At 41.8% G+C, this 12,773-nt stretch overlaps 1 protein-coding gene across 2 annotated transcripts in view; it reads left to right on the top strand.

The window, feature by feature from the left end:
* smyd5 (SMYD family member 5) overlaps window positions 1-9,291 on the top strand; it is a 13,681-nt gene extending 4,390 nt beyond the window's left edge. Inside the window, exons 4-13 of one of the 2 annotated variants that reach the window (XM_035770554.2) lie at window positions 1,560-1,681; window positions 1,968-2,037; window positions 2,298-2,402; window positions 2,699-2,761; window positions 4,495-4,565; window positions 4,674-4,780; window positions 5,075-5,131; window positions 5,277-5,371; window positions 5,829-5,899; window positions 8,180-9,291. In XM_035770554.2, coding sequence (XP_035626447.1) covers window positions 1,560-1,681; window positions 1,968-2,037; window positions 2,298-2,402; window positions 2,699-2,761; window positions 4,495-4,565; window positions 4,674-4,780; window positions 5,075-5,131; window positions 5,277-5,371; window positions 5,829-5,899; window positions 8,180-8,324 — 906 coding nt within the window. In that variant the 3' untranslated portion in view covers window positions 8,325-9,291. The remainder of the gene's footprint in view (window positions 1-1,559; window positions 1,682-1,967; window positions 2,038-2,297; window positions 2,403-2,698; window positions 2,762-4,494; window positions 4,566-4,673; window positions 4,781-5,074; window positions 5,132-5,276; window positions 5,372-5,828; window positions 5,900-8,179) is intronic. The other variant, XM_035770555.2, reaches the window with a different exon arrangement.
* The last annotated feature ends 3,482 nt before the right edge of the window (window positions 9,292-12,773 follow it).

The following is a 12,773-nucleotide window of genomic DNA, read 5'->3' on the forward strand; positions in this document are numbered from 1 at the left end:
TGAGCAAATTATATTCTACTTTATTTTTAATGGCAAGCCAGACCAGACAAAATTAAACGTGCCTATTTATATAATTAATATGAATTCAGAGGGCTGAAATGTAAATATTAAAGCATTGAACCTTTCACTAAAGGCTTCAGTCATACAAAAGTTGTACTTCAATCTGAACTGGTTTTCCAGCAGATTAGTAAGAATAGCTCATCACGCGTTCAAAAAAGCCTTTTTTCCTTTTATTCAGATTACAACACCTTTCGGTTATTTGAAAATGAAATAATCTCTAGCATATCCCTATTTTTGAAACAAGCCATGGAAAGCTGGTTGCAATTTCAGTTTAATCTAAGTTAAAAGACAGAACAAATATTACAACAAATATTATGGTCAAACTCCTATACTAATTGATACAAAAAATATATATTTTATTTTTGGAAAAATCATATAATTATCTAATCTTTGTTAATAATATCATAAATGCAGCTGAGGGAGTTATGTCACACATACGGCTAACATTAATATACAGAAATGTCTGCTTTTATTCAAAACTACAGCCAACTGATTGCAGCATTACCACTGGCCCTACATTAGACCAAAATTGGTTAAAGAAAAAATAATTATACCAGTTTCATTTAAGGACTAAAAAATGGACAGCTGCGCCATTAAAGGTTGCAAATTAGTTGGGAAGAGATTTTCAATGTGCCGATTCCATGGCACGTGGTTTATGAACTGATGGATTCAAAACGTATAGTTGTCCCATTTTAAATTATTTTGCTAAATTCTTGCAACCATTAAAATGTTATGTATATGGGGGAAACATCCATCCCAGCTCTATAGATTTTGCTGTGGGGATACAGAATCATTAGATCACTTGTTTTGGTACTGTCCATATGTAGTGTGTTTTTGGTCACAGGTTCAGAAATGGCTTTACAATGTTTACCTGGAGACAGCACTGCAAATGGCACTGCTGGGTGACTTGAAAAGCCATAGTCAATCAATCAATCTAATAATACTCCAAGTAAAAATGTTCATCTTTAATTTCTTTCTATGAGAAGAGAAAGGTTCAGGACTTTTATGAAACATTACAGCAGAGTTGAAAAATATTTGGGAATGAGATTGATGGGAGGATTTGAGGGTAACAAGAAGGGTGGTACAAAAAAAGACAACTAATGTCAAATATTCTGTGACTGTATATTTTATGTATAAGCTTTAAGTAGAGGCCTAAGTATTGTTGTCCATTAGATTACTCCTATTAGGGGAATAATAATAAATGGGAAAATTATAAAACATATGGGGGATTGGAAATTATGAAGACAATCTTCAATATTCAAGCTGATCTACTCCCTAAAAAATACAAATAAATACATACATTGTAGTGGAAAGCAATATGGAAGATTCCTACTTTGCCTGTGTTTTCAGATCAGTAAAGATGAAGGATTAGAAGCCACTTAAATGAGATGTACCTACCCAATGCCACATGGAGATGTGTTGATATCCTGTAGCTACTTCCTCCAATCTAGTCCAGTGTCTCGTTTTGGGTTTCAGTGAGACTTTGTTTCCTCCTGCAGGTGATGTACTGTAGCAACGAGTGTCGGCAGGCTGCGGCAGACCAGTACCATCGGGCCCTGTGCCTAGGCACCTCCCAAGAGGACCCAAACCACCCCATCAGCAAACTAAAGGATGCCTGGAGGTGAGAGATGGATTTTCTGTTTAATTGAATACCACTAGATGGGGCCCATATTTTTCTTGGGCTGGATTTAATATTTTTACTAGCTGTCAAATCCTTGCTTCCTAATTTCCTCTAATTCCTCACCTCCCTCTCAAAGCACCCTCCCTTGCAACTAATTAGATTTGTGTAAACGAGGACGAGAAAGCAAGGATTTGACAGCTAGTAACGTTTTCAAATCCAGCCCCAGTAATATTTTGTCTGTGATTTCTGCAGTATGAATTGACATTGTCCCTTATCTGTCCCCTAGGAGCATGCACTACCCTCCTGAGACCTCCAGCATCATGCTCATGGCCAGGATGGTGGCCACTGTCAAACAGGTGTGCCTCCTCTGCCTCAGCCTTTTTTGTTGTTGAGCTTCTCCAGTTCCAAAGTGGGTTGTACTTTGTATTTGCATTCTGTCTTTGTGGTGAATGTTAGTTTGAGATTAAGGTTTTTGGAGATTGAAAGATCTTCACAATGCCTGGAGAAGCATTTAACCTGTCAGTTTGATATAATAAACCTATATTCTTTGCATACCTGTGCATAATATGTATTTCTCAAACATAATAATAATGTTTGAATAATTTGTGTCATGCAGGCCCAAGACAAAGGGCACTGGCAGAAGCTGTTCTCTCAATTCTGCAGCCGTGCGGCCAACGAGGAGGAGGAGATTGCACATAAGCTGCTGGGAGAGAAGTTCCAGGTAAGCATAGAGATAATGACTGTGTCTACAAATGTTAGCTACAAGCTGTTAAATCCTTGCTTCCCGCATCCTTGATTCCTAAATTCCCCTTAAGGCTCATTGGAGGAGGTCTGAGGAAAGGACCTTGGAACACTCCTCCAATGTGCTTTGAGAAGAATTGAGGAAACCAGGTTTGAGCTTCACATTTTTTTTTTTAATGTGGTCAGTATTACCTTTGAGTCACCATTGGAATAGATTTTAAAACGGTTACTTAATGACTGTTACCTTCATTTTGACATATTGTATTGGGTTTGTAGGGGCAGTTGACCGTACTACGAACCCTGTTTACAACGGCACTTTACGACGATCATCTCAATCGGGTGAGTAGGGCACCATTTCCCCTTTCTCAACCAATTTATTTATAGACAAAGTCGTGGCCAAAAGTTTTGAGAATGACACAAATATAAATTTTCACAAAGTCTGCTACCTCAGTGTCTAGATATTTTTGTCAGATGTTACTATTGAATACTGAAGTATAATTACATGCATTTCATATGTGTCAAAGGCTTTTATTGACAATAATATGAAGTTAAGAGTCAATATTTGCAGTGTTGACCCTTCTTTTTCAAGACCTCTGCAATCTGCCCTGGTATGATGTCAATTAACTTCTGGGCCACATCCTGACCGATGGCAGCCCATTATTGCATAATCAATGCTTGGAGTTTGTCAGAATTTGTGGGTTTTTGTTTGTCCACCCGCCTTTTGAGGATCGACCATGCGTTCTCAATGGGATTAAGGTCTGGGGAGTTTCCTGGCCATGGACCCAAAATATCAATGTTTTGTTCCCTGAGCCACGTAGTTATCACTTTTGCCTTATTGCAAGGTGCTCCATCATGCTGGATAATGCATTGTTCGTCACCAAACTGTTCCTGGATGGTTGGGAGAAGTTGCTCTCGAGGAATGTGTTGGTACCATTCTTTATTCGTGGCTGTGTTCTTAGGAAAAATTGTGATTGAGCCCACTCCCTTGGCTGAGAAGCAACCCCACACATGAATGGTCTCAGGATGCTTTACTGTTGGCATGACACAGGACTGATGGTAGCGCTCACCTTGTCTTTTCCGGACAAGCTTTTTTCCGGATGCCCCAAACAATCGGAAAGGGGATTCATCAGAGAAAATAACTTTACCCGAGTCCTCAGCAGTCCAATCCGTGTACCTTTTGCAGAATATCAGTCGGTCTCCTGGAGAGAAGTGGCTTCTTTGCTGCCCTTCTTGACACCAGGCCATCCTCAAAGTCTTTGCCTCAACTGTGTGTGCAGATGCACTCACACCTGCCTCCTGCCATTTCTGAACCATCTCTGTACTGCTGGTGCCCCGATCCCGCAGCTGAATCAACTTTAGCAGACGGTCCTGGCGCTTGCTGGACTTTCTTGGGCGCCCTGAAGCCTTCTTCACAACAATTGAACCGCTCTCCTTGAAGTTCTTGATGATCTGATGAATGGTTGATTTATGTGCAATCTTACTGGCAGCAATATCCTTGCTTGTGAAGCCCTTTTGTGCAAAGCAATGATGACGGCACATGTTTCCTTGCAGGTAACCATGGTTGACAGAGGAAGAACAATGATTCCAAGCACCACCCTCCTTTTGAAGTTTCCAGTCTGTTATTCCAACTCAATCAGCATCACAGAGTGATCTCCAGCCCTGTCCTCGTCAACACTCACACCTGTGTTAACGAGAGATTCACTGACATGATGTCAGCTGGTCCTTTTGTGGCAGGGCTGAAATGCAGTGGAAATGTTTTTTGGGGATTCAGTTCATTTTACATGGCAAAGAGGAACTTTGCAATTCATCTGATCACTCTCCATAACATTCTTGAGTATATGCAAATTGTCATCATACAAATTGAGGCAGCAGACTTTGTGAAAATTAATATTTGTGTCATTCTCAACTTTTGGCCACGACTGTACATGTTTTTCGAGCTGGTACTTAGCTACTTCTTCGCTCCCAGTAGACAAGACTGTAAAATAATGTCTTTGATTGAACAATTTCTTATGGACATGTGTGATTATGATGCAGATAGTTTATGCTATAAGGTGTGTCCTTGCATGTTACAGTGGTTTACACCTGAGGGATTTCGTTCCCTCTTCTCCCTTGTGGGGACCAATGGTCAGGGTATAGGTACCAGGTAAGGTTAATCTCTAAATCTCCAACTCATAAATAATGCACTGTGCCATTAGTCTGAATATTTTTCAATTTAAAGTGCTGACATTGTTTCTTATGTCTCGTTATCTAGTTCTCTCAGCCAATGGGTTCATGCATGTGATGCTTTGGCGCTGACGAGCCAGCAGAGGGAGCAATTGGATTCCTTCATTGACCAACTATACAAGGATGTCGAGAAAGGTCACAATTCCCTCCCTACACTCAAATACAGTGCCGTTTCCTGTGACATCTGTACCGTTTGAGGAATACTGCGGAAAACTGTCTGATAAATAGATTTGAGTCTAAACCTACATTACCAAGAAAGTTCTTCAGAGGCTTTGTACAGCTCACATTTTTATGAAAGATAGTAAATAATACTTGGCGCCTCTGAATTGGGGTGGCTTGACTCAGTCATATTTGAAATCGTTAGTAATATGGAATGAATCTCCTCTACTGACAATGGAGGTCAGAGCTGAATTAGATTTGTCTCCGCAGAGACCGGTGACTTTCTGAACTGCGAGGGTTCCGGGCTCTTCCTACTGCAAAGCGCATGTGAGTCGTCACTATCGGATGGTTTCTAACCCCAGCTCCCAGAATCCTCAAACTTGCTCAACATACAGAATCAATTAAATTAACTAGAAATACTTTTTTTCACTGTTCAAAGTTTGATTGTTTGATTATTTCATCTACTCTCTAGGTAACCATAGCTGCATACCGACTGCGGCGGTATCTTTCCCGAGCAACAACTTCTTGCTTCATCTCAGTGCCCTAAGTGACATCAGCCCTGGAGAGGTCAGAAGAGGATGCTTGGGGGTGATAAATTCTGGCCGTGGATAGATGTGACAGAACATCCTGGCTGGCTATGTTGTCAGCCGGTATTAGGGGTCTGAGGCTTTAAGGATTAGAGCGGTTGTGTCAGGCTGTCAGAGAGATTGAGAAGGTTTGCATCTGCCCGTTACAGAAGGGGCCGGAGAAATGTTTTGCCAGCCGATTGGATTCTGGCAAAAAATGTGAGCGCTTTAGTGTCATTCTAATGACCATGACAAGATTTGGCGCCTGCTGCTGAATAAACATGAAACAACCAGATAAAGTAACAAAACTTGAACAATAACTCAAAGTAGTTTGAAGTGGCTAACTGTCATTCATTGTTGTGTAAATGAATCCCTATATAGTAACTGTAATGGGAGGTTTTTTGATGTGAATGTCCTCATCTGCTAACATGTTAAACTCTGTTTCCTCACATCTCCAGGAGATCGGTATCAGTTACTTGGACTGCTGTCAGCGTGACAGGAGCCGTCATAGCAGACACAAAATCCTGAGGTAAACAACTGAAATCCCCTGTGTACCAATCCTTTTGACAGACTCAAACTGTTACTAGTTCAGTCAAGATCAATGGCCACCCTCCCAGGCAATAACGGGCAGTCCTGGGCCAGCACAGCCAAGGGGTTCTGGCAGTTATTCCGGTGCCTACCTATGCTCCGGTACTGATTTTTACCCCCTTAAACCCAGGGCTGGTTTGCTCTGCGGGAACCCATTTTGGATTCATATTCACTGTATCCTGTTGAAAGGCACTTCACCTTGAAAATCTGCAACTCCCAGAAACTGAAGGTGGTGAAGCATGAACAAAGACTGGTCTCGGTCTCTTTTCTCAGAAAATGAGAACCAAAGATGGTGGATAAATTAAGATGGTTCACTCAGGTGGTTTACCGTTGAAGAAGAAAAAAGAAGTCCATTCCAGTCTACTTAAAGGCCCAGTTCCGTCCAACTTTTCCTGTGCTTTATATACACTTTATATACAAAAGTATGTGTACACCCCTTCAAATGAGTGGATTTGGACATTTTTGACAGGTGTATAAAACCGAGCACACAGCCATGCAATATCCATAGACAAACATTGGCAGTAGAATGGCCTTATTGAAGAGCTCAGTGACTTTCAACTTGGTACCGTCATAAGATGCCACCTTTCCAACAAGTCAGTCCGTCAAATTTCTGCCCTGCTAGAGCTGCCCCGGTCAACTGTAAGTGCTATTATTTTGAAGTGGAAACATCTAGGAGCAACAATGGCACGGCCGCAAAGTGGTAGGCCACACAAGCTCACAGAACGGGACCACCGATTGCTGAAGCGATTTGCGTGTAAAAATCATCTGTCCTCAGTTGCAACACTCTCTACCGAGTTCCAAGCTGCCTCTGGAAGCAACGTCAGCACAAGAACTGTTCGTCGGGAGCGCCATGAAAGGGTTTCCATGGCCGAGCAGCCACACACAAGCCTAAGATCACCATGCGCAATGCCAAGCGTCGGCTGGAGTGGTGTAAAGCTCATCCCTATTGGACCCTGGAGCAGTGGAAATGCGTTCTCTGGAGTGATGAATCACGCTTCACCGTCTGGCATTCCGACGGACGAATCTTGGTTTGGCGGATGCCAGGAGAACACTACCTGCCCGAATGCATAGTGCCAACTGTAAAGTTTGGTGGAGGAGGAACAATCGTCTGGGGCTGTTTTTCATGGTTTGTGCCAGGCCCCCGAAGGGATATCTTAATGCTACAGCATACAATGACATTCTAGACATTTCTGGGCTTCCAACTTTGTGGCACTAGTTTGGGGAAGGCCCTTTCTTGTTTCAGCATGACAATGCCCCCGAGCACAAAGTGAAGGTCCACGCAGAAATGGTTTGTTGAGATCTGTGTGGAAGAACTCTCATCCCCATCAAACACCTTTGGGATGAATTGGAACGCCGACTTCGAGCCATGCCTCAACACCCAACATCAGTGACCAACATTAAAGCCTTCCCAGAAGAGTGGAGGCTGTTATAGAATCGATGGGGGGACCAACTCCATATGAATGTCCATGATTATGGAATAAGATGTTTGACGAGCAGGTGTCCACATACTTTTCGCCATGTATTATATATTCCCACACTGAAGTTGGAATAATACTTTGAAATGTTGAAAATTATGATAATGCCCCTTTGGTATAAGAGCTGTTTGGAAATGTCAGCTTGTTTTTGTGGGATGGCGTTTTGGCCTGGTGACATTGGTTTGTTAGTAGACCAATACCAAAGAGTTCTAAACCTCTGCCAATAAGAGGTAGTTTTCAACTCCCAACTCAGACCCTCCCAGACAGTCCTAGCTAAATTCTTGCTTAAGAAATTGCTCTTTTTGCTTCTTCTCAACGGTTTAAATTTATAACAATCACAGTAACCTACTTAATTTTTTACCCAGAAATGATTTGATATTGAGATTAAAATGTCTGCATTAGACCTTTAACTGGTTGTCTCCCCCTTAGACACCAATGCAATAGCAGCTGAGTCTGTTCTACTTAGTTCATTGACTTTCATTGAACCAGAACAAAACAGCGAGTAGGGTGTCTCGCTTCCTCTTCCTATTCAGACCCACATTGTATTACGCTTACATAAACAGTAAGCTTACCGTGTTGAATCATGGCATTTATTTTTGAGGAGCTCGCAGATTTGATGCAAATGTATTTTATCAGTCTGCGTTATATTCTTTATTCTTCCTTTTGCTCTCTCGCCAAGGCAATCTTTGTCCAGAACGAGACACGCAGACGTGTGACTTTATGTAACATCGTTATTCTCTTCCCAGGGATAACTACCTGTTCATCTGCTCGTGTCCAAAATGTGTGTCTCAGATGGATGAGTTGGATCTGACGTCGGACGAGGACGAGGAGGAGGAGGAGGAGGGGGAGCCCGAGGGGGATGACATGGAGGACGAGATGACGGACGTCTGAGGGGGTAAAAAGACCCCGCTCTGTTCCCACTCACCCCCTCCCTCCCTAATCCACTCACTCAGCCATGCTAGCTAACTGCACAGTGAAAACCAACCTTAAAGAAGACCTTGCATATCACCAAACATATCAAATTCGTTATGTAACCAAATATTTTTTTCAAGGAAAATAAGTCACTCACTGGCCCTACTCTTTGGATCTCCCCCTTGAAAAGCGTTTGCTCACATTACTGTACAGTAGCAGACGTTTTGGCTGTCACCTCTCGTGTATCTTCTGCTTGTTGGAAAAGTTTACATGGAAGACGTCCAGTTCACTAATGTTTTTCATTTATCACCGTTTTTAGTACATCTAGAATGGTAGAAACCATTAAATTGGCAAGATGTCATTTATTCCTCGTGTTGAGTGCATTAGGTGTAGATTAATTCAGACAGAATTATATGGTGCCTGTTCTGCCAAGGATAATTCACTTGGCAAACCAAGTAGTGATAACATTACAGTATGGACAGTATAGAAGAAGTAACTGACCCTAATTTAAGTACATATATTTTCATATGAGATTAGAAACGGTCATTGCAAGCGATGAGGTAACCATCAGCCAGGATATTACTCTGAGACCTTGAGCTGTTGAAAGCTTTTGTCAGTTAACTATTTGCCCTTTATTGAGTAGAGCAGATTTTCACTGTTATTTGACGAATGAAATTGCTGCTACTGCCCACACATGAATCAATACAACCGCAATGACTGTAATCTTCAGTGCCAACATTTTCAATGTTACCGGACAAATATGGCTAACATCGAATGACTAACTTCAATTATCTCAGTTGGCATTTCAGAGCAGTGGTGCATGAGAACAAATTGCTTTTGATGCCACACAATGAAATGCTGCAATGTAAGAGCAGCAGTAAATAATGTATGAGAATCCTAGAAATTATAATTTTTATTGCTCTGGCATAAACCATTGAGATTAAAATGTCTTGTCTCTTATTTGCTTTATTTGTATTCTCAGTACAATTTGGATTAAAGCAGAAGTTAAGCCAACTGGTAATTTCTCAGTCTTCATCAAATATGAACCACAAGTCAACATTGTTTGAAGCAGACTGATATCCTGTGGATAACTAGATATACTGAAGTCATTAAGTCTTATTTGTGAGTTGTCGCCAACATCTTTGAGAGCATGAAGATTTGACAAGTAATTCCTTTCTAGTTATTTTCTACTTCATTAGTGGGTCTTTTTAATGATGGTTTCATTTGTGTGCCTGTTATAGGCTATCTATTTGCCTGATGACTCAAAACTGAATTATTCTGCTGCTCTATCGTTTGATACATAGGTCAGACTGCCATCATTGAAGTTGTTTGTGGTGACGTCAAAATGAGGGGTGTTGTACAAAACAAAGAAATCAGCGAGTGGATCATCTTTAACCAATCAAGAGTATCAAAGCCCATTACTAATTTTCATGTGATCTTGCTCTGGCCCAACCCATCATTTTTTCTATTATAATTGATTTCCGTTCTAAAAATCTTCAGGGAGGTACCCGATCCAGACTCGGAGAAGAAACTTAACGTAAGTGTTTGGCCGGAGCAAGTATTTTTGGGTAGCCAGACAAATTATCTATTGATAGCCACATTTTCTGAGTGACCTATTTTGTGATTTCACACAAGCTCCCATTTTTTTTTCAGTAACACAAATGTTCATCAGTGTCAGCCTATTTTCCCTATGGGAATGGTTTAGATGAGTCAAATGCAAATTTCCATTGGAAGAGAACGCATGTTTTTCTTCCATGAGAGGATGCACATAGCTGGAGCCAGGCATGGTGGGAGGCTGGACCTCTGAACAAGTCCAACACCCATTGGTCATCATCCTCAGAGCTCATGCCAGTATCCCCACGGGACTTCAGCTCTGGAATGAGGCCGGGCTTTTGGCAGAGAAGTCTATTGAAGGGGTCGAGGGCATGCAGTCACACACATGCACAACACACAACACTAATTGCTTAGTTTGTTCCACTGTATAGAAGTCATGTAATAACCCATTCATAGACCCTTACTACCTTTTAGCGCCTATTGATAATAGTATATTCTGGTCAGGGGAGTTATATGAGCCCCGACGCTAGTTCTGAACTTTAAACACATCGCTTGTGGTAAGGTTTTCATATCGGCGACAAATACTTTAAAAAAAATAAAAAAAAGGTTAAATTACTGCATACCTTTATAGGGTTAGTGTTCCCGTACAGCCATACAGTGGGGCAAAAAAAAGTATTTAGTCAGCCACCAATTGTGCAAGTTCTCCCACTTAAAAAGACGAGGCCTGTCATTTTCATCACATAGGTACACTTCAACTATGACAGACAAAATGAGAGAAAAAAAATCCAGAAAATTACATTGTAGGATTTTTTTATTAATTTATTTGCAAATTATGGTGGAAAATAAGTATTTGGTCAAAAAAAAAAAGTTTATCTCAATACTTTGTTATTTACCCTTTGTTGGCAATGACAGGTCAAATGTTTTCTGTAAGTCTTCACAAGGTTTTCACACACTGTTGCTGGTATTTTGGCCCATTCCTCCATGCAGATGTTTTGGGGCTGTTGCTGGGCAACACGGACTTTCAACTCCCTCCAAAGATGTTTTTCTATGGGGTTGAGATCTGGAGATTGGCTAGGCCCCTCCAGGACCTTGAAATGCTTCTTACGAAGCCACTCCTTCATTGCCCGGGCGGTGTGTTTGGGATCATTGTCATGCTGAAAGACCCAGCCACGTTTCATCTTCAATGCCCTTGCTGATGGTAGGCTTTGTTACTTTGGTCCCAGCTCTCTGCAGGTCATTCACTAGGTCCCCCCGTGTGGTTCTGGGATTTTTGCTCACCATTCTTGTGATCATTTTGACCCCACGGGATGAGATCTTGCGTGGAGCCCCAGATCCGAGGGAGATTATCAGTGATCTTGTATTTCCATTTCCTAATAATTGCTCCCACAGTTGATTTCTTCAAACCAAGCTTCTTACCTATTGCAGATGCAGTCTTCCCAGCCTGGTGCAGGTCTACAATTTTGTTTCTGGTGTCCTTTGACAGCTCTTTGGTCTTGGCCATAGTGGAGTTTGGAGTGTGACTGTTTGAGGTTGTGGACAGGTGTCTTTTATACTGATAACAAGTTCAACCAGGTGCCATTAATACAGATGATGAGTGGAGGACAGAGGAGCCTCTCAAAGAAGAAGTTACAGGTCTGTGAGAGCCAGAAATCTTGCTTGTTTGTAGGTGACCAAATACTTATTTTCCACCATAATTTGCAAATAAATTAATAAAAAATCATACAATGTGGTTTTCTGGGTTTTTTTTCCCCTCATTTTGTCTGTCATAGTTGAAGCGTACTTATGATAAATTACAGGCCTCTCTCATATTTTTAGGTAGGAGAACTTGCACAATTGGTGGCTGACTAAATGTCTTCTTTGCCAAGATAATCTATCAACCTGACCGGTTTGGCATATCAAGAAGCTGATTAAACAGCATGATCATTACACAGATGCACCTTGTGCTGGAGACAATAAAAGGCCACTCTAAAATGTGCAATTGTCACACAACGCCACAGATGTTACATTTTGAGAGAGCGTGCAATTGGCATGCTGACTGCAGAAATGTCCAACAGAGCTGTTGCCAGAAAATTGGATGTTCAGTTCTTTACTATAAGCCGCCTCTAACATTGTTGTAGAGAATTTGGCAGTACATCCGACCGGCCTCACAACTGCAGGCCACGTGTCATCACGAGAGCCCAGGACCTCCACATCAGGCTTCTTCACCTGCGGGATCGTCTGGGAGGGCTCTTTCTGTCTGTAATAAAGTCCTTTTGTGGGGAAAAACTCATACTGATTGGCTGGGCATGGCTCCCCAGGCCCCACCCATGGCTGCACAACTGCCCATTCATGTGAAGTCCATAGATTAGGGCACCGAACACCTGTGTGTAAACCACAGACGGCACATTAATTGGGGAGGACGGGCTCATAGTCATGGCTGGAGCGGAATAAATGGAATGGTATCAAACAAGTGGTTTCCTTGTGTTTGATACCATTCCATATACTTCATTCCAGCCATTATTATGAGCTGTCCACCCTTCAGCAGCATCCTGTGGTGTAAGCATAACTGGGGAGGAAGTGCAGTTAATCAACTGGAGGCACACATAGCGTATGGATCTGTGTAAACCTGCTACAGTAAGTATCTTTCTCGCTGATGTGAAAAATAAGGGACATATCAGCATATGTTTTGAAAAACATTTTGCAAGCCATAATTATTTACATTTCTAAACATTAAAACACAGCATTGGGATTGTTCACATGCAGACAACCGTGGGCAAAGCTAACCACTGAAAACCCTCCGGATTAGGTTTTTTGTGATCGGTGTGGCAGCCACACACATACACAACAGCATTGCCACTTTGTTTGAACCTCTATAGGGTTTGAGTGCAGGCAGTG

The sequence above is a fragment of the Oncorhynchus keta genome, chromosome 5 (genome assembly GCF_023373465.1).
Source record: "Oncorhynchus keta strain PuntledgeMale-10-30-2019 chromosome 5, Oket_V2, whole genome shotgun sequence".
Lineage (NCBI taxonomy): Eukaryota > Metazoa > Chordata > Actinopteri > Salmoniformes > Salmonidae > Oncorhynchus > Oncorhynchus keta.